The sequence below is a fragment of the Aquila chrysaetos genome, chromosome 15 (assembly GCF_900496995.4).
Source record: "Aquila chrysaetos chrysaetos chromosome 15, bAquChr1.4, whole genome shotgun sequence".
Taxonomy (NCBI): Eukaryota; Metazoa; Chordata; class Aves; order Accipitriformes; family Accipitridae; genus Aquila; species Aquila chrysaetos.
Window position 1 is genome coordinate 28,837,772 of NC_044018.1, and position 24,929 is coordinate 28,862,700.

Sequence of the window (24,929 nt, forward strand, 5' to 3'; positions counted from 1 at the left end):
GGTATCTACCGCCCTCCCCCCGGGGGTATCTACCCCCCCCACGGGGGAGTAACTGCCCCCATATAGCCCCGCGTGGGGCAGGCGGGGCCGCGGGGGGGGGGGCGGGGGGGCGAGGGGGGGGGCGAGCAGCCCACCCGCACACTCGCCCCACGCCCCGTGTCCCCGTCGTGCCCACGGGGGCGGTCGGATCCGTCCCGGTGCCGCGGTGCTGCAGCATCACTGCACCGCCCGGCCCGGAGCGATGGGCGGGGGCTGCGGCGGCCCCGGGGAGAGGGCGGCGGCGGGGTGACGGGGATCCGTCCCGGGGAACCCCGGCATGGGCAGGATCAGGCCCGGGGACCCCCGGGAGGGTCAAGGTCTGACCCAGGGACCCAAGGCATGGGCAGGATCGGGCCCAGGGAGGTTTAGTGTGCACAGGGCCTGGCCTAGAGAGCTCCTGCGTGGCCAAGGACTGTCCTGAGGAGTCCCAGTATGGGCAGGATCCGGCCCAGGGAGCCCCAGTATGGGCAGGATCTGGTCCGGGGACCCCCAGCGTGGCCAGGATCCGGCTCAGGGAGCCCCAATATGGGCAGGATCTGGTTCAGGGAGTCCCAGTATGGGCAGGATCTGGTCCAGGGAGTCCCAGTATGGCCAAGATCCAGTCCAGGGACCCCCAGCATGGTCAGGGTCTGACCCTGGGATCCCCAGCAGAGTCAGGATCCGGCCCAGAGGTCCCCAGCATGGCCAGGATCCATCCCAGAGAGCTCCAGGAGGGCCAGGGTCTGGTCCGGGGAGTCCCAGTATGGGCAGGATCTGGTCCGGGGAGTCCCAGTATGGCCAAGATCCGGCCCAGGGACCCCCAGCATGGGCAGGGTATGACCCAAGGACCCCCAGCATGGGCAGGATCCGACCCGGGGCAGGGCGAGGCGCAGGCAGAACCTCAGCACCCATCCCTGCGGTGGTGGGTGCCGGTACCCAGTGAGGGTGTTCTGGGACAGCCCCCCCCCCCCCCCCGGGTGTCACCCGAGGTGCAACCTGGCCTGTGCCCCACGCTGGGCTCCGGTGCCACACACCACCCCCCCCCCGTGCCCCGCGCGGCGGGACTTCCGCGTGGGGCCACGGGGACACGGGCCCGGCGGCGGCTGCTAATTAATGATTAATCTGCGCTCCCCGGGGCGCAGCGCTGCTGCGGGGGGGGCCGCGGGGCCCGGCGCCGCCGCTGCGGGGGGGGGGTCTGTGGGCGGGGGGGACTCGGCCACGGGCGGGGGGTGGCCGGGGCCTGACCCATGCACACGCGTGGGGTACGGGCATGGGGTACGGGCGTGGGGTGGGGGGGGCCCCAGGAGGGGATCCCAGTGAGGGGGTGCCCTGCGCCCCACCTGGGCATGGGGTGCTGATGGGGGTGTGCGTGCAAATGGGTGGGTGGGAGTGTGCAAGGGGCAGTGGGGTGTGCAAGGGGGGGGTGTGTGTGCAAGGGGGTGTGTGCAAACCGTGTGTGCGCACGCGTGTGTGCAAGGGGTGTGCACACACGTGCGTGCGCGTGCAAAACGAGAGTGTGTGCGTGCAAGGGGGTGGGTGGGTGCGTGCGCGTGTGCGTGCCGGGGTGCTTAAGGGGTGTGTGGGTGTGCGCGCAGGGGGCTACGTGTGCATGTGTGCACCCACACACGCAAAGGGGCGTACGGGTGCGCGTGCAACAGGGCTGCACACGTGTGCAAGGGTGTGCGCGTGTGTCGGTGCAAGGGGGGTGTGTGTGTGTGCAGGGTGGGTGTGCGGGGGCGGGGGGCACTGGGGTGGGGGTGTGCGGGGGTGCGTGTAGGGGTGCGTGTGCAAGGGACACGCTCGAAGGGGGTGTGTGCGTGTGCAGATCAGGGGGTGCACGGGTGGGTGGGTGTGGGGGGTGCGTGTTTGTGCGCGCGCGGGGGGGGGGGGGGGGGGCCCGGCTGCGCGAGTCCCCGTTGTCCCCGCCATGTCGGTGCAGCGCGGCGGTGCGTGTGTGCGTGTGTCTGTGTGTGCGTGTGTGTGTCTGTGTGTGTGTGTGCGCGCAGCCCCGGGGGTGCCGGTCCTCCCGTGCCCGCGCGCGCGCCCGCCGCCCCCGCGTACCGCCCGCGCCTCCCCCGCCGCACCGGGCCGCTCCGGGCCGTACCGGGCCGTACCGGGCCGCCACCGTCGCCGCTGCGCCTTTAAGGCCGCCGGCCGGGAGCGCCCGGGAGCGGATCCAGGGCGGGGGGGGGGGGGGGAGGGAAACAGGCGGCGGAGGGGCAGGGGAAGGGGCGGGGGCGGGGGGCTGGGGAAGGGAACGGGACGGGACCGGGAACCGGGGCCGCCACGACACGGGGGGCAGGAAGGGTGGGGAGGGGGGGCGGGTTGCAGCGCGGCCGCCGTGTAGGAACGGGCGGCGGCGGGGCCGTGCCGGGGCGCGGGGCCCCGCGGGCGGCGGCGCCGGAGGCGGAGGTGAGCGGGGCCGACCGGGCGCGGCGGGCGAGGGGGACGGGGACGGGGACCGGGACCGGGACCGGGACCGGGGCGCTGCGCGGGGATCGGGGCGGTGGGGCTGGTGGGGAGCGGCAACACCGGGCTGGGCCCCGGGGCGGCGGGAGCGGTGCGGCCCCCGGGGGAGGGGAGGGGGGGTGCTGCCCGGTATTCGGGCGGCTGCCCGGTGCCCGGGGCGGCGGGAGCTGCTCGGGGCGGCGGCGGGAGGGCGCTGGCGGGTCCGGGGTGCACGGGCCGGGCTCGGCCGGGGCTCCCCGCGGGCCGTGCCCGGAGCAGGCGGGCGTACAGGCAGGGAGGCGGCCGCCGCCGGGGCCGGCCCTTCCCCGGTGGCCGTTCTCCACCGCCGCTCGTCCGGGGCTGGGACCGGCTGCCACGTCCCGGCTGGTCCCCGGTGCCCCGGGGCCACGGTGTCCGGTGCAGCCCGTTGGCCGCTGTTCAAGACAAACAGGGCCGGGACACCCGGGATGGTTTCAGCTTTGCCACAGGTCGCTGCACCGGGGAGGACGGGTTTGGGGTGGCCTTGGTAGCGCCAAGCACCAGGCACCAGGGCACCGGCACCGGGCACCCAGTGCTGGCCGTTATCGCAGGGACCGTGGGGCTGGTGGGAGAGCTGGGGCTTGGGGTCTGCATCTCCCAGGATGGGTGGGACACCGGGGCCCTTCTCTGCTCACGCTGCCTGTCCCTGCTGGGTGGGAGAAATGCTGCTTCCCACCCCGGTGGGCACCGGGGTCCTTCTCGGGGCCTTGGGGTGGGGGACAGAGCGCTGACCCCCTCCCGGTGCCCGCAGCATGTCGTGGTTCAGCGGCATCCTGGTGCCCAAGGTGGATGAGCGGAAGACGGCATGGGGGGAGCGCAACGGCAAGAAGGGCACCCGCCCCCGTGCCGCCCTCTGCGGCCCCCGCTACATGAGTTGCCTGCAGGACCCTGAGATGGATCGGGGCGGGGGGCCCCCACGGGGGCTTCGCTGCACCTGGCAGGAGGACCACTACGGCAAAAAGGGGCCCACGGGCGACCTGGGGCTCAAATCGGTGGACCTGGGCTTGGAGGATGGCGAAGCCAAGGGGCCGAAGGGGGCCGTGGGCCGTGGGGGGCGACCGTCGGCCGGCGAGTGTTGGCGACGGCTGCTCCAGGTTTTCCGCTCCAAACGCTTCCAGTCGGCCAAACTGGAGCGGCTTTACCAGCGCTACTTCTTCCAGATGAACCAGAGCAGCCTGACAGTGCTGATGGGGGTGCTGGTGCTGGTCTGCGGGGTGATGCTGCTCTTCCACTGCCTGCCCGGTGCCCCGCACGTGCCGGCGGCCGCCGCGTTAGCGAGCGCCACGGCCCTTTTTTTGCTCTTGATGGTGCTGTGCAGCCGCAGCGCCTTCCCCCAGGACTATATGTGGGTGGTGAGCTACGTGGTGCTGGGGCTGCTGGCCGGGGTGCAGGCGCTGGGGACGGTGGCCGTCGTGCCCCGCAGCGCGGCCGAGGGCGTCTGGTGGAGCGTCTTCTTCATCTACATCACCTACACGCTGCTGCCGGTGCGGATGCGAGCGGCCGTGCTGGCCGGCGTCCTCCTCTCCGCTCTGCACCTTGCCATCGCCTGGCACCGCAACGCCACCGACCCCTTCCTCTGGAAGCAGGTAGGGCTTGGAGGGGGGGACACATTGGGGGGGGGGGGGCTATGCCGAGGGGGTCCTGCCCGTCTGCGGCATGGGGGGGGGGAGGCCTCGGGTGGGACCCCCCTCATGCCTGCCAGCAGCTCCCTGAGTCCCTTCCTGCAAAATTGGGCTTTTCTGCACTTGATGTTTCTGCACATGGAAAATTCTGGATGTGGGAGGGGCCCCTTGGCTGCTCGGGGGTGGGGGGGTCCCTGGGGGGGTCCCATACCAGGGTTTCGTGGGCACCGCCTGCGGCATGGCCGGGGGTCACTCCGCTGCCGCGGCCTCGCATGGTGGGTGAGGGGGCCCCTCATCCCGGTGGGGCTGTGCACAGACCCGCCATTGTGGGCTGTGCCGGGGTGGGGGGGCACCCACAAAGCCCCTGTTGTGGGGCCAGCGGAAACCCCCGAGGGGGGGATGCAGGGCAAGGGCAGGGGGTTGGCTACCACCCAGGGGGGCTGGGACCCTGGCAGTGTCCTCTGTCCTGTCCCCCCGCCCTGGAGGTGGTGGATGCTCCCAGAGGGATGCTGCATGCACAGGGGGGCAGGGGGGGGGGGTGTCCCCTCGTCCCCTCATCCCCAGAGCTGTGTGTTCCCAGCCCTCGGCAGCATCTTGCCGTGCTCCCCCTCCTTGTGCGGAGCCACCCGTCACCCTCGCCCTGCCTGGCCGGGGCCGGGGCCACGTGCCGTCCCCATGGGGCGCAGGGCAAGGAATGCAATGCCGGGGGTGGGGGGGGGATGCTGAGGCTAGCAGGGCTTGGGGGGGGGGGGGTCACAGGAGGGGAAGCCCCCCCCTTGAGTGGGGTTAACCCCTGCAGGGTGGGAGCGATGGGGCCCGGTCGGGGGGGATGCGATGGGGACGGTGGGTGGGTGCAAGGCCCCCGCTCCCAGCCTGCTGGAGCACTATAAATAGGCCTGGCCCTGGTCCCAGGGGACGGGGACGGGGAGGGGGGAAACCACAGCGCTCCCGCTGCAGCCATCTCCGCTTCCCGGCCCTCCCCCGGCTTCCTCTGCTTCCTGAGGGCCCGCAGGGCCTGGCCGTGTCCCCAATGTCCCCCCCCCCGCCCCAGGTCCCCATGTCCCCCCTGCCCCAGGGTCCCTGCATCCTCATATCCCCGCCTGCCCTGGACCTCTGCCCTGGTTTCCTACATCCCCGGGTCCCCCGCATTCACCTTGCCCCGGTTCATTGTGTCCCCAGGTCCCCTCTGCCCCCCCTGCCCTGGGTCCCCAGGTCGCTGCATCCCCCATGCCCTGGTTTCTTGCAGCCCCAGGTGCCCCATGTCCCCCTGCTCTGGGTCCCCAGGTCCCCCATGTCCCTGCAGCCCCCACTGCCCTGGTTTCCCATGTCCCTCGGTGCCCCACATCCCCCTCACACTGCTCCCCTGTCCCCCCCCCCAGGTCCCTGCATCCCCACATCCTCCTGCCTTGGGTCCCCAGGTCTCCCCACCCCATGTCCCCCCGTGCAGTCCCCTTGCTTCTCTTCACAGCATCCCCCATACCAGAGCCAGGGTTTTGGGGTAGAGAGGAGGGTGGCAGAGCTGGCCAGGTCTCGCTGTGGGGGGCCGGGGGTCCCCAGATGGCCACGCTGAGCCCACCTCCCCTGCCAGCTCAGCGCCAACGCCCTGATCTTCCTCTGCACCAACGTGGTGGGGGTCTGCACCCACTACCCGGCCGAGGTGTCGCAGCGCCAGGCCTTCCAGGAGACCCGCGGCTACATCCAGGCGCGCCTGCATCTCCAGCGCGAGAACCGCCAGCAGGTCGGCCGGGGGTCCTGGGGGTCCCGGGGACAGTGGGGTCTCCCGTGTCGGGCTTGGGGGGGTCCATCAGGGCCCTGGCCCCCCGCTAATGGGGTGATGCTGGGGTGCAGGAGCGCCTGCTGCTCTCAGTGCTGCCGCAGCACGTGGCCATGGAGATGAAGGAGGACATCAACACCAAGAAAGAGGACATGATGTTCCACAAGATCTACATCCAGAAGCACGACAACGTCAGGTACTGCGGGGCTGGGGGTGCGGGTGAGGTTTGCGGGGGGGGCGTCATCAGGTGAGGGGGTCCGGGGCGGTGTGTGGTCCCTCGCCAGCCCACGCTCTTCCTCCCGGCAGCATCCTCTTCGCGGACATCGAGGGCTTCACCAGCCTGGCCTCGCAATGCACAGCCCAGGAGCTGGTGATGACGCTCAACGAGCTCTTCGCTCGCTTCGACAAGTTAGCGGCGGTGAGCGGCAGGACCGGGGCGGGGAGGGGGGCTGGGGCTCCCAGAGCCCCCCCCCTGACCTGCCCGTCCCCCCCCAGGAGAACCACTGCCTGCGCATCAAGATCCTGGGGGACTGCTACTACTGCGTGTCGGGGCTGCCGGAGGCGCGCGGGGACCACGCACACTGCTGCGTGGAGATGGGGGTCGACATGATCGAGGCCATCTCGTGAGTGGGGCAGAGCACGGGGGGGGGGGGGGGGGTCGTGCCCGTCCCTGGTGCCGCTGCAACTTTGGGGGGGACTGTGCCCGTCCCAGGTGCTGGCGCATCCCCGGTGCTCACCGGCCCGGGCCGCGGTGCCTCGGGCTGACGCGGTGCCGGTGCCGTCCGCAGGCTGGTGCGTGAGGTGACGGGGGTGAACGTGAACATGCGCGTGGGCATCCACAGCGGGCGGGTGCACTGCGGGGTCCTGGGGCTGCGCAAGTGGCAGTTCGACGTCTGGTCCAACGACGTGACCCTCGCCAACCACATGGAAGCGGGCGGCAAAGCCGGGTGAGCCGGGATGGGGGGGGGCGGGCCAGGCTGGGGAGCGGGGCAGGGGGAGCGGGGCAGGGGGGGGCTCAGCGCCTTCATCCTCCCCCCCCATCCCCAGGCGCATCCACATCACCTGGGCGACGCTGCAGTACCTGAACGGGGACTACGAGGTGGAGCCGGGCCATGGGGGCGAGCGCAATGCCTACCTCAAGGAGCACAACATCGAGACCTTCCTCATCGTCGGCTGCAGCCAGAAGCGCGTGAGTTGGGGGGCGTTTGGTGGGGAGCCTGGGGGGCACCCGGGGCCACCCCTCTCACGGCCGCGTCGCCCTGCAGAAGGAGGAGAAAGCCATCCTGGCCAAGTTGCAGCGGGCTCGTGCCAACTCGACGGAGGGGCTGGTGCCGCGCTGGGTGCCCGAGCGCTCCTTTTCCCGCACCAAGGACTCCAAGGCCTTCCGGCAGATGGTGAGTGGCCTTGGAGGGGGGGGGCATCAGGCATGAGGGGCCCCCACTGCGGTGGTATCAGCTGCTCGCTGCCTTTCCGTGGCTGCTGTTGGGCTTCCCCAAGTCTGCCCACAGCCCTCGCCTGCATCCTCCTGCCTGCTACAGCCCACAGCCTCGGGGAACCCCCGGGTCTCCCTCCATCCTCAGCAGCCCTCAGGGATCCCCCTACCATCACTGGCCCATGGGGACCCCTAAGTGTCCCCCCCCATCCTCACCAGCCTTTGGGGATCCCTCTACCCTCACCGTCCCATGGGACGCCCAGGGGTACCCACTGTCCTCAGCAGCCCTCAGGGATGCCCCCTGTCCTTACTAGCCTTGGGGACCCTCGGGGGTCCCCCATCCTCACTGGTGTCACATCACCCCCCAGACCCCTCCTTCCTCCCTTTGCAGACCCTTGGGCACCCCCCCATCCTTGCGAGGCTGGGGGAACCCTTGGGGATCCCCCCCATCCTGGTTACCCTTGGGACTCTGTCCCCCATCCTTGGCAGCCTTGGTGACCCTGAGGGATGCCCCATGTCCTTGTCACCTATAGGAGCCCCCCCCCATCCATGTCAGTGTCCCTGACACCTCCCATCTCCCTTCTGTCTCCCCAGGGCATTGATGACTCCAGCAAGGACAAGTAAGTGTCCCCATGCTGGGGCACCTCGGGGGGGGGGTTGTGGCCGGCCCTTCCCTGGGGCAGAGCCAGGGGTCTGGGGGGGCCCTGACCCACCCCTGCCCCTAGCCGCGGTGCCCAGGAGGCCCTCAACCCCGAGGATGAGGTGGACGAGTTCCTGAGCCGGGCCATCGACGCCCGCAGCATCGACCAGCTCCGCAAGGACCACGTCAAGAAGTTCCTGCTCACCTTCCAGACGCCAGAGCTGGAGAAGAAGGTGGGGTACCCTCCGTTCCCCTCTGTCCCACTCTATCCTGGTCATATCGGCACCTTTGTTCCCCTCGCCTCCATCCCCTGAGGTCCACTCTGTCCTGGTTTCCTGGTACCCTCCACCCTCTCCATCCCAGCTGTGGGTCACCTCTGTCACTTCTAATCTGCGAGATTCCCTCCATCCAGCTGGTTCCTTGGTCCCCTCCGTCCTGGTCCCTCCATCCTCTCTACCTCATCCCCTGTGTTCTCCTCCATCCTGTTCCCTCCATCCCATCCCCTGCATCCCCCGGGGTCCCCTCCATCCTCCTCTGCCCACCCGGCTCACCCCTCTCCTCCCCGCAGTACTCCAAGAAGGTGGATGACCGCTTCGGTGGCTATGTGGCCTGCACCCTCCTTGTCTTCTGCTTCATCTGCTGCCTCCAGATCGTGGTATTCCCCCAGTGAGTGCTGCAGCCTCCCCAAACCCTGGGCCCTGGCCCCCCCGACCCCCCCAGCGCTCACAGCTGCCTCTCTCCTCAGCTCCCCGCTGATGCTTGGCGTCTACGTTGGCATCTTCATCCTCCTTGCCGCCATCCTCTTTGTCTGCGCCGTCTACTCCTGCGTCACTGTGAGTACAGAGCCAGACGGGTGGGAGGGTGTGGGGGGGCTCGGCCACGCATGACGGGGTCCTCTTTTCTGCATCCCCCCCCCGCCAGCTCTTCCCCGCCGCCCTGCAGCAGCTCTCCCAGAAGATCGTCCAGTCCCGCGCCCACAGCACCGTCATCGGGGTCTTCACCATCCTCCTCGTCTTCATCGCTGCCTTCGTCAACATGGTAGGGACGTGGGGTCGGGGGGCTGCGGGGGGCTGTGGTGCACCGACTCAGCCCCCTTGCCCCTCCCCAGTTTGCCTGCAGCCGGGTGGCCCTGCGGGACTGTGCCGCCCGCGAGCTCAACATCACCCCGGAGGCTGTGGGACCCTGCCAGCTCCGGGCCCTCAACTTCTCCCTGGGGACCCCCGCGGGCCCCTGCCACCGCGATGGGCTGGCCTGTGACTTCCCTGAGGTGAGTGGCTGTGGGGCACCCACAGGCGCAGGGCTCCCACAGTTGCAGGGCACTGGGACGGGGTCCTGCATGGGTGCCAGCATGGGTCCCTGCGGGTGCAAGGTCCTCCTTGGGTGCTGGCACAGGGTCCCTGAAGATGCAAGATGCTGGCAGGGGATCACTGTGGGTGGAGTGTCCCCCAGCGTGCTGGAGTGGGGTCCCCACAGATGCAGCGTGCTGGCATAGGTCCCTGTGGATGCAAGGTCCTGCGTGGGCACTGGTACAGGGTCCCTGAGGATGCAGGGTGGTGGCACAGGGTCCCTGCAGGCACAGTGTCCCCGAGGATGCTGGCACAGGGTCTCTGAGGGTACAGGGTGCCAGCATGGGGTCCTTGAAGGCACTGTGTCCCCAGTGACGCTGGCATGGGGTCCCTGAGGGTACAGCGTGCTGCAGGTGGAGTATCCCTAAGAGTACAGGGTGCTAGCACAGGGTCCCCGCAGATATAGGGTGCTGGCATAGGTCCCTATGGGTGCAGTCTCCTCTGTGGGTGCTGGCACAGAGCCCCTGAGGGTGCAGAGCGCTGGCAGGGTGTCCCCATGGGTACAAGGTCCCCGTGGGTGTGGGGTGCCGGCAGGGGTTCCCCGCGGGGTGCCGGTGCATCCCTGCGGCGTCTCTCCCGCAGTACTTCAACTACAGCGTGGTGCTGAGCCTGCTGGCCTGCTCCGTCTTCCTGCACATCAGCAGCATCGGCAAGCTGCTGCTCATGGTGGCCATCGAGGCCACCTACCTGGTGCTGGTGGAGGGGCCCCAGGCCACCCTTTTTGACAACGCCGACCTGCTGGTGGTGGCCAATGCCCTGTGAGTGCCCGGTGTCGCGTTCCCCCCCCAGTGTTCCCACTCTGGGAGCTGTGTCCCCACCCCGCTAACCCCCGGCTCCTCTCCCCACCAGGCCCTCCAATATGACCCAGGGTGAATGGTGAGTGGGGGACTGGGACCAGTGGGGGAAATGGAGTAGGGGGCTGAGGGTCGGCAGCAGCAGGAGAGTCCTTTGGGGGTCTGTGCTGCAAGGATGGGTGCAGCTTGGGGGCTGGGTGCAGCTTTGGGGTCCCTGGGGTGGGTGCATCTTAGGGGGTCCCTGGCGTGGGTGCATCTTATGGGGTGGGTGCAGCCTTGGGGTCCCTGGGGTGGGTGCATCTTTTGGGATTGGGTGCATCTTAGGGGGTCCCTGGCGTGGGTGCATCTTATGGGGTTGGGCACAGGTTTGGGGTCACTGGAGTAGGTGCATCTTAGGGGATCCCTTGGGTGGGTTCATCTTAGGGGTCTGGGTGGAGGTTTGGGGTCCCTGGGGTAGGCACGGACTGGTCCGGCATCCCGTCTCAGCGGGTTGGGGGTGCCCGCAGCCTGGCGGAGGGGAAGGTGGCCCTGCGGTACGTCACCCCCGTCATCCTGGCCGTCTTCGCGCTGGCGCTGTACCTGCACGCGCAGCAGGTCGAGTCCACCGCCCGCCTCGACTTCCTCTGGAAGCTGCAGGTAGGACCAGGGGACGAGGGGCCGGGACTGACCCCATCCCTGCACCCCAGGACCGGGGTGGACGCGGGGCCCCGGCGCAACTCCTACATGGTGCTGTGCAACGCAGGCGACGGGCGAGAAGGAAGAGATGGAGGAGCTGCAGGCGTACAACCGGCGGCTGCTGCACAACATCCTGCCCAAGGATGTGGCGGCACATTTTTTGGCGCGGGAGCGTCGCAACGATGAGCTCTACTACCAGTCCTGCGAGTGCGTGGCCGTCATGTTCGCCTCCATCAGCAACTTCTCTGAGTTCTACGTTGAGCTGGAGGCTAATAATGAGGGTGTCGAGTGCCTGCGGCTGCTCAATGAGATCATTGCCGACTTCGATGAGGTGCCAGAGGGCGGAGTGGGGTGCAAGGGGATGGGGCGTGTGGGGTGCTGGAGAGGCTGTGGAGCAGCGTGCATGGAGCCGTGGGAGACAAGGTGCAGGAGATGGGGTGCATGGGGCTCCAGAGAGGCTGTGGAGCACTGTGCCTGGGGTGCACAGGGGTGGGGTGTGAGAAGATGGGGTGCACAGGGTGCTGGAGAGGCTGCAGAGCACCATGTGCGGGGGACAGGGTGGAGGGGATGGGGTGCACGGGGTGCTAGAGAGGCCATAGAGCAGTGTGCATGGGGAGATCATGGGATGGGGTATATGCGGATGGGGTGCACAGGGTGCTGGAGAGGCTGTGGAGCAGCCTTCATGGAGCCATGGGATGGGGTGCAGGACATGGGATGCATGGGGCTCCGGAGAGGCAGCATTCATGGGACGCACAGGAACGGGATGCAGGAAGATGGGGTACACGGGGCTCCGGAGAGGCAGGGTGGGGTTGACGTTGTCCCCCCCATCCCCACCCCAGATCATCAGCGAGCAGAAGTACCGTCAGCTGGAGAAGATCAAGACGATCGGCAGCACCTATATGGCGGCCTCGGGGCTGAACGCCTCCACCTACGACCGGGAGGGCCGGAGCCACATCGCGGCGCTGGCCGACTACGCCATGCACCTGATGGAGCAGATGAAGTACATCAACGAGCACTCCTTCAACAACTTCCAGATGAAGATCGGTGAGTGCCCCTTGCACGCCCCTTGCACGCCCCTCTGCACCTGCAGCCACCCCATGCACCCTACCCCACGCGTACCTGGCCCTTGCGTGCGGCTTCGCGTCTGCTGGCTCTTGCACGCCTCGTCCCTTTTGCACGCGCGGCGCTGGTGCGTGGCCTTGCACGCGTGACCTTTGCACACCCCCTGGGCTTTGCACATACAGCCTCTGTGCACCCCTCTGCACAGGCAAAGCCTTGCACGCCTCCGCCCTTTTGCACGCACGGCCTTCGCAGACCACTTTGTGTACAAGCCCTTGCACACCCCTCTGTACGCGCAAACCCTTGCACACCCTTTCCCCTTTGCACACACAGCCCTCGCACACCCCTTTGCACATACTGATGTCGCACAGCCCTTCGCCCTTGCACGCATAGGCCCTCACACACCCCTTTACACACTCCTTTGCTGTCGCACACCCCTTAGCGCACGCAAACCCTTTGCACACCCCTTCCCCTTTGCACATGTTGGCCGTTGCACACCCCTTCGCCTCTGCAAACCCTTGCACACCCCTTCCTTTTTGCACGCACGACCTTCGCGCACCCAAACCCTTACCTACCCCCTCCCCTTTGCTCACGCACCCCCCTTTTCCCCTTGCACGCTCCCCCGTGCCCTCGCACACCCCCACGCCCTCGCCCTCACAATGTTGGGGGGGCCGTGACGCTCTCTTTCCCCCCCCCCTCCAGGCCTGAACATGGGGCCGGTGGTGGCGGGGGTGATCGGGGCGCGCAAGCCGCAGTACGATATCTGGGGCAACACCGTCAACGTCTCCAGCCGCATGGACAGCACCGGCGTCCCCGACCGCATCCAGGTCAGCTGGGGGGGGGGGGGAGGGGGGGGGATAGGGCCACACCCCCCCCCCCAAAGCCCCCCACCTCTCACCCCCATGTCCCCCTCTACCAGGTGACAACGGACCTGTACCAGGTGCTGGCGGCCAAGGGCTACGTGCTGGAGTGCCGGGGGCTGGTCAAGGTCAAGGGCAAGGGGGAGATGACCACCTACTTCCTCAACGCTGGCCCTGGAGGGAGTTAGGGGGGGGGCCCCCTGTGGCGTCCCCCATCCCTGCCCCCCCCCTCCCCCCGCCCCGCCAGGCTCGTGCCCCCCAGCCTGTGCTTGGGGTCAGGCAAAAAAAGGAAAAATCCCCAAATCCACTTATTTAAAAAAAAAAAAAAAAAAAAAAAAAAAAGAGGAAAAAGGGAGAAATGGACACAAGGGTGGTAGCTAGGGGGGCCCTGCTGTGGCCCCCCCCCAGGGTGTTGTGTTGGGGGGGGGGGGCATTTCCTAGCCCCGCACCAGGGTGTTTGCAGGGGCGTGTCGGGGTGCAGCCCCCCCCCCCCCCCCTTTGCCGAAATCCCCCATGTGCCAAAGAGGGGAGATGGGGGCCCCCCCCCGGGGAAGGGGCTGGGGGGGGTGTGGTGGTGGGGTTTGGGGGTGGGGGTGTCCCCAACCCCCTCCGTGTGCCAAATTGAAGTGCCGCCTGCCTGGGGGGGCGCAGGCAAAGCACCTTTGTGGCCCCCCCAGACCCTCCTGGGGTCCCAGCCCTCCCTCGCTGGGGGTCCCACTCCCTCCTGGGGGCTGCCGGTGGGGAGAGGAGGGGGGGCAGCACCCCCCCCTTTTAAATGCAAAAAAAAATAATGAAGTGACTTTTTTTTTTTTTTTTTTTTTTTTTTTTTTTTTTGAAGCAGTTTTGGGGCAGGGAGGGCTGGGGGCTCAGCCCGGGGGGGGGGGGGGGGGGGGCACCGGCCCCCCCTCCCAGCGCAGACCTGAGGTACTTTGTCCTTCGTGTGTACAGATAAATTATATATAAAACTCACTTTGGATACGAGCTATGGCCTGGCGTGTGGGTCCCGGGGAGGGGGGTCCTGGGTCCGGGGGGGGGGGGGAGCCCGGTCCCGGGGGGGGGCGGCCGCGGTCCCGGTGGGGAGGTGAGGGGGGGGCCCCAGGCAGGGCCCTGAGGTGCGGGCCGGGCGCTGGAGCCACGGGAAAGCCGGAACCGGGGTGGCGGGGGGGGGAGTCCCGGGGTCCACGGGAGACCGTGGGTGCCCCCCCCCCTTCCCAACCACTTCTTGCGCAGGCGTAACGAAGCGCGCATGCGTCACACTGGCTCCTCCGCTGCCGCTCCCCCTCCCGCCCCTGTGACGCAGCCGTACGCGCGCGCCGCCGCCGCCCTGCGTGCGCCGGGTCGCCGTTGCGTGCGTCCGTGCGTGCGTCCGTCCGTGCGCGCGCGGGCGCAGATCGCCATGGAGGCCTCGGCGGGCGGAGGGGCCGGCGGCGCGGCGGGGCGGCGCTGGTATTTTACCCGCGAGCAGTTGGACCGTAGCCCTTCCCGCCGCGCCGGGCTCGACCCCGACAAAGAGCTCTCGTACCGGCAGCAAGCGGCTAACCTGCTGCAGGACATGGGACAGCGTCTCAACGTGTATCCGGCCGCGCTAGGCCGCGCGGCCTGCGCTTGGGTGCCACCGTCGCGGGGCGGGCGGGGAAGGAGGAGGGGGGGGGGAAGCGGTTGGCTCCGTCAGGGAGCGGGGAAAGGGGGGAAGGGGCTGGGTGCGGGAAGGGCCGGGGTCAGGTCTGTCCCGGGAGTGGGGGGAGCCGGAGTCGGCAGCGGGGAGAGCCGGGCGTGTTTTGGCAGCGGGCAGAGCTATGCTGGGGTGTGGGGAAGGCCAGGCCCGGCCCGGCCGCGGGGAGAGCCGGGGCCGGTAGCGGCGAGGGTGAGGCCGGCAGCGGGGAGAGCCGGGGCCGGCAGCCAGGAGAGCCAGGCCGGCAGCGGGGAGAGCCGAGCGTGTTTCCGGAGCTGGGAGAGCTATACCGGGGTGCAGGGAAGGCCGGGTTCGGCCGGGGAGCGGGGAGAGCCAAGCCCGGCTGCGGGTAGGGAGAGCTGGGTCTGTTATTGGGAGCCAGGAGAGCTGTGCCGGTATGTGGCGTTGCCCAGGTCCGGCCCAGGAGCAGGGAGAGCCGAGCGTGTTTCAGGAGCAGGGAGAGCCAGGCCTGGCCTGGTGCCGGTGGGATGTAGGAGAGTTGAGGGTGCTGCTTAGGGATTGTCGTCGGGGCTGTGTGTTTCCTTAACCACCCCATCAGCTCCCAGCTCACCATCAACACAGCCATCGTGTACATGCACCGCTTCTATATGGTGCAGTCCTTCACCCAGTTCCACAGGAACGTAAGTGTGCTGGGGTCTGGCGGGGTGTGGGGTGACGGGAACCCCCCAGCTTCGCTCCTGCTGCTGTCCTGCTGCTGTCTGGCAGCTAGCCTGGGGGGCTATGTGGTGGGTCCGACCCTGGGGAGGGGGTTTGGAAAGGGGAGGGGTTGTTCATAGCTGTCGGTAGTCACTAGAGCCCTTTTCCCTCCTGGTGGTGTTTGGACTTGCACAGGCTTTGTTTTCTAAAGGAATATTTGTTTTAGATGTGAGAATTAGCCTAATTTATTTGCTTTAATCGTGAACTTACTAACTTTAAAAAAAAATATGTTTTTTTTCTCTGAAGTCAGTGGTACCAGCAGCTCTGTTCTTGGCAGCCAAGGTGGAGGAGCAGCCTCGTAAGCTGGAGCACGTAATCAAGGTAGCACATGCCTGTCTGCATCCCCAGGAAACTCCTCTAGACACCAAGAGCGAGGTAAGTGTCGAGATCGGAGAACTGGGCTCTGGTGTGAGGAGCGGAGGCACGAGGAATGAGAATGACGGAAGCGTGCTGCATCCTGAATCGCGTGGCTACAGCGTCTCGTTAAATTGGGTTCAGCAGTACCCGCTCTCTAAGCGAGTGGCTGTGTCCTAGGATGGTCAGTGACAGCTTTCCAATTTGACTGCTCTTACACCGCTGAGAGCTTTTTGGCTTCTGTACAGCAGAAGGCTTTTCTTTCCTGCTCTGTGGCAATCTCTCTTCTGTTCTCCTCTGCTGTGCTGCTGCAAATGTGACTCATATGCTGTGTAACAGTGTCTGCGTGAAAAGCTTCTGAGGAGGGCATGGATGTTGGCTGCTGCGATTGAGTAGTGTCTGAGGCAGAGCAGAAGGTGGTGTACGCAGTTTGGTTCTGTTCTGTCCCCACACGTTTAATGGTGGGTTTATTAAAAACGATGCCAATTCCCCATCTCTTGAGACAGCCCGTCTTACCTGGAACTGAGCCGCCAACCCTGCTGAAAAGGGGCAGCTTTATCCAGGAAAGCTTAAGGAAAAAAAAAAAAAAAAAAAAAAAAAAAAGCAGCTAATTCCTCTCCTGTACTGCTCATATAGCCGTCCTATGCAGTGTGAGGGACCAGGACTGAGAGGGCCACTGTGGATCCCGAAGCAACCGTCCCCTAGCAGAAGCACTAGCAGGGGAGCGGGTCCACCCCAGCACTCTGCTTTCTCTTTTCTGGCAGGGAATCTGTGCCAGTTCCCCCAGTGCAGATCGGCATAAAGATTCCCCTTTGCTATTTTTGCCTCCCTGAGAAAAGGGTGTTAGAAATGTGCAGGCTTTATACGGAGTGCCTCATCGTGAGTAACTTGCCTGTCCTCTCAACCCCAGGCTTACCTGCAACAAGCCCAAGACCTGGTCATTCTAGAGAGCATAATACTGCAGACCCTGGGTAAGTTTTTCAAAGCGGACGGGCTGCCACACAAATCCCAGACCCAGGAGTGTTCCGCAGAGCGGAGAGCCTAACCGCACAGTCTTCTCCACAGCTGGAGGGCAGATGTACAGCTGGCCAGTGGGAGAGCAAGAGTCCAGGCAACAAACTCTATTTTTCGCACCCACTCCTTCTGTTTTCCTTTTAACATCAGTTTTTTCAGGTGTAACTTGTGTCAGGTTCAATGCTCAGAGAAATTAAAGTGTGGAAGTGTGGCTCGTCTCTTTCCCCCCCCCCCACAACAGGTTTTGTACTGCTTGGACACCGGTCGCTGTCCTCCGTTGTGCTGTTGAACTTGATAATGCTCTAGTCCTGCAGCTAGGAAGCAGTTTGCACTGAGAGATGTCTAACAAAACCTGGGTTGAAAGTTAGTGTTTTGATCAGATAGCTGAATGTGAAAGAAAAACACAAACCAGCAAAAGTTTTTGGGTTTTTTTGAAAGTAGAAGCTGGAGCCTACATTTAGTGCTGTGGCCGTTGGATCTGGTATCCTGTTCCTTTCTAAAATGTACTGTTAAAAGTTGTTTTTACTAACACATGTTCCATTTCAGAGGCAGTTTGTAGATAGCATTCCAAAATACTCAGTTGGCCTTTGTTATTTCTGACTTGGTTCAGAGTAAATGCCACTAGTCCCTCACTCACAAGGGGACAGGAGGGGCAGGCGTGTCGAGGGGTTGCACGCGCTGGGCTGGCAAGCCAGTGGCTAAACTGTGACCCCAGTTCTGCAATGACTCGGTTCTCCACTTGCCTTGTTTAACGTCCCAGTTCTTCCAGAATGTTCTGCATGGGAAGAAGCAAATCTGTTGCACACATGGACCGATTTGCCTTTTTTTTTTCTTTAAAATATAATGCCCAAACTGAATAGGAAACTGAAGCAAGGATTAAGTTCAGTTGTCTTTAGTGCTGTAGGCTCCTTCAAAGGGAAAACGTCTGCTTCCTCTTAGCTTTTTGGGTGACAGAAATTCCTTTGAGCAGATGCCATTGTCTTCTCCTTCCTCCCAGCTGCTGTAAGAGGTTTTGTCCTGCTATTTTTAAAATCCTTAATAGTTGTTTTGTTTTCAGTGAGGTCTTTCAAGCGCAGAAGTCATTTAGCTGCTTGGAGGTCTGGCAGCAGCAGTGACCTTCAGGTTTTGTGACTGGAGAACTTGAGTCTTCTGGACACAGGAAAACGGGCTTCTCTATTCCTGCTTGCCTCCGAGCAGAGAGCAGGGGCTGTAGGAGGGAAGGGGAGAAGGCCTTGTCCCCCAGGAGCAGGAAACGTGAGGTTCATAGATCCATGGGGGTGTGCTGCTGTTTTTTTGATGGCTCTATGTCTGTGTTCTTCCAGGTTTTGAGATCACTATTGACCACCCCCATACCCACGTGGTGAAGTGCACACAGCTAGTGCGAGGTAAGCAATGTCAGACATTGGGTGCTTGCGGCTTCTCCTCAGCGTAACCTCAGCTTGATAGAGAAGAGCTGTGAAAATACATTGTAGTGTTCAGCCAGGACTGCCCGGGAACTTGCCTGCAGTCAGTCTCCTTAATAACCATAACAAATGTCAAAATGGAGACAGTTGCAAATGATGTGATGTTGTGGCTCTGCTGAAGCATGCAAAGCTCTCTATGTACAGTAATTTCTAAAATCCTTCTAGCTGTGGTATAGGGTTAGTCAAACCACGTGGTGTCTCTTACTGTGTGTGTGGTGGTGAGAGGCCTGTGGTTCTTGCACTAAAATGTAATAATATTTGCCAGGATATGGAGACTAAAGCCCTGCTTTTTCCTTTTCTCTTTCAGCCAGCAAGGACTTGGCGCAAACTTCCTACTTCATGGCTACCAACAGGTTATTATTTTACAATTGATTCATATTTGACAGAGGGTCTTATCTGGAGATGTGCTACTGGTGACCCCATGGGCATTGGTCAGCCTGCGAGCAACTGGGGATCGCTTGGTTTGGTTCAGAAAGAGCAGGAACCCTTTCTCCTGCTAGCTGCTGGTCAAAACCAGCTGCAAAATTGGCCATGTAAACGAGGCAGATGGGATGCTCAGGAACTTCACTGCTTTTATCGGGAGTTAGACAGTTGTGAAAGTTTAAAAAAAAAAAACCAGAAAACCCAAACAAAACAAAAAGGTAGATTTGAAATGAATGTATACATTTTTACTTGCTTAGTACCTAGGTGTCAGAGAGTTTTCACTGAACCAGGTGCTGTGCAAATTGTCAACAAATATGGTGGGTAGCCCAAAGAAGGCTCATCTAGAGTATAAAGGGAGAAAAAGGGTAGTTGGATGCAGGCATGAGGTGTTACAAGAGAAAATGATACCCTTGTCTGGCCTGCATGACTGGACAGACAGTCCTGTAAGCAGAGTCTTGAAAATGAAAAAAAAACCCTAGTTTTTTTCACTTTGAGAGGTCTGGGTAGTTTTGTTGCTAGATTTTCACTGCAATGCTGATACCAGCCCTTGTGTTGGGACTTCTGACATTTTTAAAATTTAAATTCCTGGATTACCAACTTCAGGCAAATCACAGAGTTAACTTTTGGAACAGACCAAGTCATGGACATGGAAAATCTTGTGGTTTTGTGAAAGAGCTTGCAGAAGTGAAAGGATGGGAGAAAAAGATGGTTTAGGCGCTAGCACAGGTGAAGCTGCAGAGTCAGAGAATGCTTCCAAGCCCCGGCCAAGCCGTGAATGTGCATGGCCTTGGGCAAGTCGTTTTTCTCCTCTCTGCCTGTGAGACGTGTTACCTGCTCACCTCTGCAGCGTGCTGGGAGAATTGTTTGTTGAAGGTGCTCTCTAGCTCCAAAGGGCACTGTGTGGGTTTCCCGCATAAACTAGCATAAAGGGAAGGTAGTGTTAATAATGTGTGGGTAAATGCATCCTTGAAGCGTGTTTTATCCCTGCAGCAATAATTGCAAAACCAAAGAATTAAGAGCTAAGGTTATAATTGAAAAAAATTCAGGCAGAAAGGAAGAAATGCAGCCAGGCAGCCTCAATTTTGCCTTAAAGTGATGCCATGAAATGCCTGATTAAGGTGCTTAAGTGATGAGCTAGATTTATCAGGCGTACCTACAGATGTTTAACTCTTATTTCCTTCTGGCAACATCATGGGGCAGAGTTAAGGCTCTTTGTGCACCTTAACTTTGCTTCTTACCTTGGCAGACTGGATAAAGGCTCTGGATTTCCTGGGTTTGACTTCTTGATGTATGGATAAATACAGTTTCTGTGAAACGGCTTCAGACTTTTTGGCTGTAGATGCATATCTCTGTCTTTCTGCATTGCATTGATGGAAAAATGTTTAATAACCCGAGCATGGTGAAGAAATGCAAATAATGCTATCCTGCGGCTGCACGTAGGTGCTCAGTGGCACCATCTCCATCAAGTGCTCTTTGAAAGGGCTGATTAATGAGTGTGAAAGTGGGCAAATCCTGCACTCAACTTGCTGTCATGGTTTCTATATGTTTAGTGGACCTGGTTGTCCTGCAGGTAGAGAGTAGGATGCTTTCTTAGTCCATTGGTTCTCCTGTTCTCAATGCTACGTAGACCTCCCAGCACTGACGTCTGAGCTGTCATGTGGCAAATTAATTTACTAATGAAAATGCTTGATAGGCAGCCAGGCTCCCTCTTAGGCGCTTCTGAGTCGCTCCAGCATATGGTGCTATTCGCAGCCAAAGCCTCAGTGCTTTTCCTAAAAATCATTTGGGAAAGACCAGACCCTTCCTAAAAGCCAAAGACGGCCAGTTTGCTCCTTGAATGCCATCCCAGGAGTTGCACTTGGAAGTGTCCAAGTTTCTTCTCAGATTGAGCAGAGCCCACAGCAGAGGTGGGGGCTGGCAGGTAATCCAGCTGCTCGCTTTCTCCCTTGGAAGAGGGCTCAAGCGGGGCGCAGCGTGTCTCGCTGCTCCTGCACGAGCTGCAGAGCCTTGAGTTGACAGAGTTGCCTGGACCCAAATTATCTGCAGCAGAATGGGGAAGGAACAAGCAAATCGGTGGAGCGGGATAGAGACGCCCGTAACAGTAGGGTTGTACTGGGGGAGGAACAGCAGGGCCTTCCCCACCATGTCCACCTCTTGTGCAGCGTCTGTTCAGCGGGCGATAGTGAGTGCTGAAGTTAAGGCTTGGGAGTTCATGGCTTTCTGTTTCTCTCTCCCTGCTGGTGACGTCAGCCTGCACCTGACCACCTTCAGCCTGCAGTACACCCCTCCCGTTGTGGCCTGCGTCTGTATCCACCTGGCTTGTAAGTGGTCCAACTGGGAGATCCCAGTCTCCACGGACGGGAAGCACTGGTGGGAATACGTTGATGGCACTGTAACTCTGGAGCTCTTAGATGGTAAGTTTTGGAGCAAGGTTCCCCCCCAAAGGCTCTTAAGTTATTTTGGCATCTCTGTTCCTGGGTCTGCCATTCAAACACGGCCACTGGCCAGTTCGTGGACTCCAGGACTTCAGGTCTTGCCAAGGTTTCCAGTGCAGCAGCAGCAGCTTCTGTGGTGCAACAGAGATGGCAAAAGGCGCACAGTGAGATGAGTTTAAATGTGGTCAGTGATACTAGTTCTCAGTATTTCCCCTCCTGGAGTAGCTCCATCTCATCAGTAGCTCCATTCATCAGTAAGTAGGGGGTTGCCCTGATGGATTAGTGCTGGTCTGCCTGTCTCTGACCCTCTTTCTTGGGTTTGTGTCTCCTCTGCAGAACTGACTCATGAATTCCTGCAGATCCTTGAGAAAACTCCGAACCGGCTTAAACGTATCCGGAACTGGCGGGTAAGAATCTGCTTTGGACCGCGGGTGCTTGCAGGAGAACACAGGCTCTGATTTCTTCTGTGTGCACGAGGCTGTGTGGCATCTCTGGTATGACAATGAGAGACAGTGTCTGAAGGGCATGTGTGTGGGGGGGAAATCTGAACGCTCTACATCTGCAAAATGTTGCTTCAGTGCTTGAGTTCATGTGTTCCGAATTAACTCTGTAGAGACCTTGGTTTTTCAACCACACTAGCAACCCCACTTCCAGTGGTTGGGTCTTTTCCCACAAGTATGGATGGGGGCAAAGTGGGTCTGTCTTTAAATGAGAGATTGCACTGTACCGGCTGAGCTGCTTGCATCAAAGTGGCTCTAGTGACAGCCCAAAGTAAATGACTGGTTGCTGCTTTTATTCCAGGCCTCTCAAGCAGCCAAGAAGTCAAAGGCTGACGACCACGGTGAAGATGAGAGCCTGTCAGAGCAGACAATCCTCAACATGATTTCCAGGAACAATAGTTCGGACATGAACATTGCTGGGTTAATGAGCATGTCAACATCCTCGACCGCTGGAGCAGGGCCGTCTCTGCCGGCCACGGCGGACTCGCCCAGCGACAAGAGCGGTGCGGATATGTCCCAGTCTGACCACTGGCATCCTCCACCCAAGCTGGAGACTGGCCAGAGTCACAGGACTAATGAAAGCTCTTCGGCTGCTGAGCATCCTTTACAGCAAGATGGCGCTGGTTATCAGAAGCAGAGTGGCAAGAATGCCCCGTCAGCCAAAGTGTCGCTCAAGGAGTACCGGGCCAAGCATGCCGAGGAGCTGGCAGCACAGAAGCGGCAGCTGGAGAACATGGAAGCCAACGTGCGGTCTCAGTACGCCTATGCCGCGCAGAATCTCCTGGTCCAGCAGCAGCGGGAGAGGGAAGTCCAGCAGGACAGTAACCCCTCTCCAATCATCCTGAAAATCCCCATGGGTGGCTCAGAGAACCCTGAGCGCCCTCCTGGCCCTGAAAAGAGTGACAAAGCCTCGGCTCTGAAGCTGAGGATCCCGGTGGCAGGTGGAGGTGGGGAGAGGCCACTCCCCTCCAAGCAGGAGGAGATAAAAATGCGGATCAAGGTGCCAACTGCTGGAGACAGGCACGGCTCCTCGGACGAGAGCAGTGGCAAGAACCGGGAGCACAAGGAGAAACACAAGGGCCACTCTTCTAACCACCACCACCACCACCACAACCACCATTCTCACAAACACTTACATGCCCAGCTTGGCGCCGGCCCCAGCAGCGTGGCGAATAAGCGGCCGGGAGACTCTAAACACAGCAGCCAGCCTAGCGCCGTGCCCCACAAAAGCTACGGTCCCCTCGCCTCTTCCCGCAAGAGGCTCCTGCCAGAGGAGGCGGCAGCCACGGCCACAGCTGCAGCCCACGAGCACCAGCCCAAAGTCAGCAAAGCCTCCAAAGGCCCTGGGATGCCGTTCCCTTACCCCCACCTCCCTGGGATGGCCCACCTCTCAGGGCACAGCTCGGATGCGGGCAACCTCCCCTTACCCCAGGCCAACAAAGCCCGGGGCACCCACAGCAAATCGGACAAGGGTCCCATGGGGGCCAACGGGCACAACGCCAACCAGGCCAGTGACTACCAGGATACGGTCAATATGCTGCACTCACTGTTGAGCGCGCAGGGCATGCAGCCCACCCAGCCCCCTGCCTTTGACTTCCACTCGTACGGCGAGCTCTTGAACCCACGGGCTTCCACCAGCTCCAGAGCTGTCGCCAACACGGACAAGCCCCGACCACCACCCCTGCCCTCAGAACCACCCCCCCCCGCTCCCCCCTCTCCCCAAGTAAAACCCCTTTTTACTACTGAGTTGGCACAGAGCCCAAGCCCAAACCTGGGCTGCCCCTGCGGGGGCGTGAAAGGGCTTGTTCGATCTCCACTGCCTCACGAAGAACTATTTTATTATATTATAACTTTTATTATTGATATTTAGAATGCGGAGTTGTTGAAGCTGTGAAAGGATAAGAAACCCTTTCTCTGTTCCTTGCTCCCTCCCCCATCGACTTTCAGTTAGTGGTGGGCGCTGTCCCGGCTAGAACTGAAGCCCCCTCTGAGGAACACACATTGCGGGGGGGCCATGGGGGGTATTTAAAATATGTCACAGAAAATTTAAGATGTTTTACAAATAATTTAAGCAGTAACTTATATCTTAGTGTTTTGCTCATTTTAATTTTGTGGTGCTGCGGGGGACCTTGGTGAGAATTTGGGGTGGCTTTTCGGGTGATTCCACTCAAGCTGTTGGTGACAGAAAGTGGGTTCAGGAGCTTTTGGGGGATGGAGGAGAGGAAGCAGCCTGAGGGGAGGGCAGGGACCAGAGGCCACTCGGGCTGGGGGGTGTGTGTGAGGGAATCCCAGCTGCTGCGACTGTGGGGTGATGGGAGCTGCTCTACCTGCCGTGGGTCAGGTTTTCTCACTCCAAAAGCTGCTCTGGTTTCAGGATCCCGTCTCTGTCCCTCGCTCTTCTGCAGATCCCACCGCTTCCGCTGGAAACCCTGGCTGTGGTGGGGTTCAGGGGCAGCGCATGTGCCGAGGGCTTTTGGTGGCATTTCAGGGTGGCTGGTGTTGAGCAGCCAGGGTGAGGTGATGGATCGAGGGTGCTTGGCCCTCGTGGATGCTTTTTGGGGGGAGAGAGTCCAGAGGAGCTGCCCATGGCTGGCAGGGATGAGTGCTGCTGAGCAAGGGGCTTGGATGCGGAGTCAGATTGTGCCCGAAGGCACCTGCCGGAGCAGAGCAGCCCCATGCTGGGAGCTGGCTGGCTGCATCCTGCTGCAGGTGGTGCCGCCGGCACGTGTAGAGCCGTGTTTAGGCGTGAAATGCGTTGGTGGACTCGGTCTGTGGCAGTGCAGGGGTTGATCTGGAGAGGAGCAGCGTGGTGCGTTCCCAGCTGGGATGTAGAACGAGACTGTGCAGGATGAGACTGTACAGGATGGCTGGCTGGAAGGGTCATCGTGCCCGGGGCAGCTCTTCCAGGGGATCCCATCAGCGCATGGCTGTTCACAGCCCAGCTGGAAACAGCTTTTGCCACAATCTCAACCCTGGGCCCGGGCAGCCACCTGAGTTTTGGTTGAGTGTCGGAAAAACCCATTTCCTTTGTTCTCAGATTTTACTTCCCCAACCTTCAATAAATGTACTGTCTCCGTATGGTTTTGTGAAACTCTTGTTCTACGTCCAGCTTGTTTTTAAGAGCAATTAGCGCTGCTGACCCTCACCAGCGTCTCTGCCGCCGGTAAACCACCCCCTGCGGTTTTGGGTATGGTTTTTAGGTTTCAGACCCCCGGCAAAGGCCCATCCCTTGCTTCCCCCCATTGCTTTCGGAGCCTTTTTTGGAGGCTGGCTGCTCCCGGGTTGTTGGGCTTTGCAGTGAATCGCTTGTTCTGCCCTCTCCGTTAATCAGTGGGGAGCAATGTCGGTCTTCTGCTGTCCCGGGAAACCGGGAGGGGACCGGGTAGAGCCCGGGGGGGTTGCTCTTGTCCCCTGGCTGGTGCCCTGGGACCAAGCCGGTGTCCCCGGGGCTACCAGGAGCTTCTGCCTTCCCGGAGCCACAGCACAACCCGGCTCCCTCGCTCGGGACTCGCAAACGCGCAGGCGCCTCCGGTCCCGCCGCGCCCGCGTGTCGGCTTCCCGCCGCCGCCGCGCCCTCACGTGACTCCTGGGGGCGTGGCCGGTGCCTGCGAAATGACGGCGGGCTCGGCCAACCGCGTGCGGTA

At 62.0% G+C, this 24,929-nt stretch overlaps 2 protein-coding genes across 2 annotated transcripts; both read left to right on the forward strand.

Annotated features, from left to right (window-relative positions):
- Positions 1 to 2,316: 2,316 nt before the first annotated feature.
- ADCY6 (adenylate cyclase 6) lies at positions 2,317 to 13,002 on the forward strand. The gene is made up of 22 exons (XM_030037313.2): positions 2,317 to 2,430; positions 3,257 to 4,091; positions 5,716 to 5,865; positions 5,976 to 6,097; positions 6,208 to 6,319; positions 6,397 to 6,524; positions 6,690 to 6,848; positions 6,949 to 7,090; positions 7,167 to 7,295; positions 7,928 to 7,953; positions 8,059 to 8,206; positions 8,542 to 8,639; positions 8,719 to 8,806; positions 8,895 to 9,011; positions 9,082 to 9,240; positions 9,902 to 10,077; positions 10,169 to 10,195; positions 10,620 to 10,749; positions 10,856 to 11,119; positions 11,628 to 11,832; positions 12,550 to 12,674; positions 12,767 to 13,002. The coding sequence occupies exons 2-22, from the start codon at positions 3,258 to 3,260 to the stop codon at positions 12,893 to 12,895; spliced, it is 3,468 nt and encodes a 1,155-aa protein (XP_029893173.1). The 5' UTR covers positions 2,317 to 2,430; position 3,257; the 3' UTR covers positions 12,896 to 13,002.
- A 936-nt stretch (positions 13,003 to 13,938) lies between these two features.
- Positions 13,939 to 24,363, forward strand: CCNT1 (cyclin T1). The gene is made up of 9 exons (XM_030037314.2): positions 13,939 to 14,279; positions 14,939 to 15,020; positions 15,343 to 15,471; positions 16,361 to 16,421; positions 17,787 to 17,849; positions 18,235 to 18,280; positions 20,601 to 20,764; positions 21,122 to 21,192; positions 21,587 to 24,363. The coding sequence occupies exons 1-9, from the start codon at positions 13,954 to 13,956 to the stop codon at positions 23,153 to 23,155; spliced, it is 2,511 nt and encodes an 836-aa protein (XP_029893174.2). The 5' UTR covers positions 13,939 to 13,953; the 3' UTR covers positions 23,156 to 24,363.
- The last annotated feature ends 566 nt before the right edge of the window (positions 24,364 to 24,929 follow it).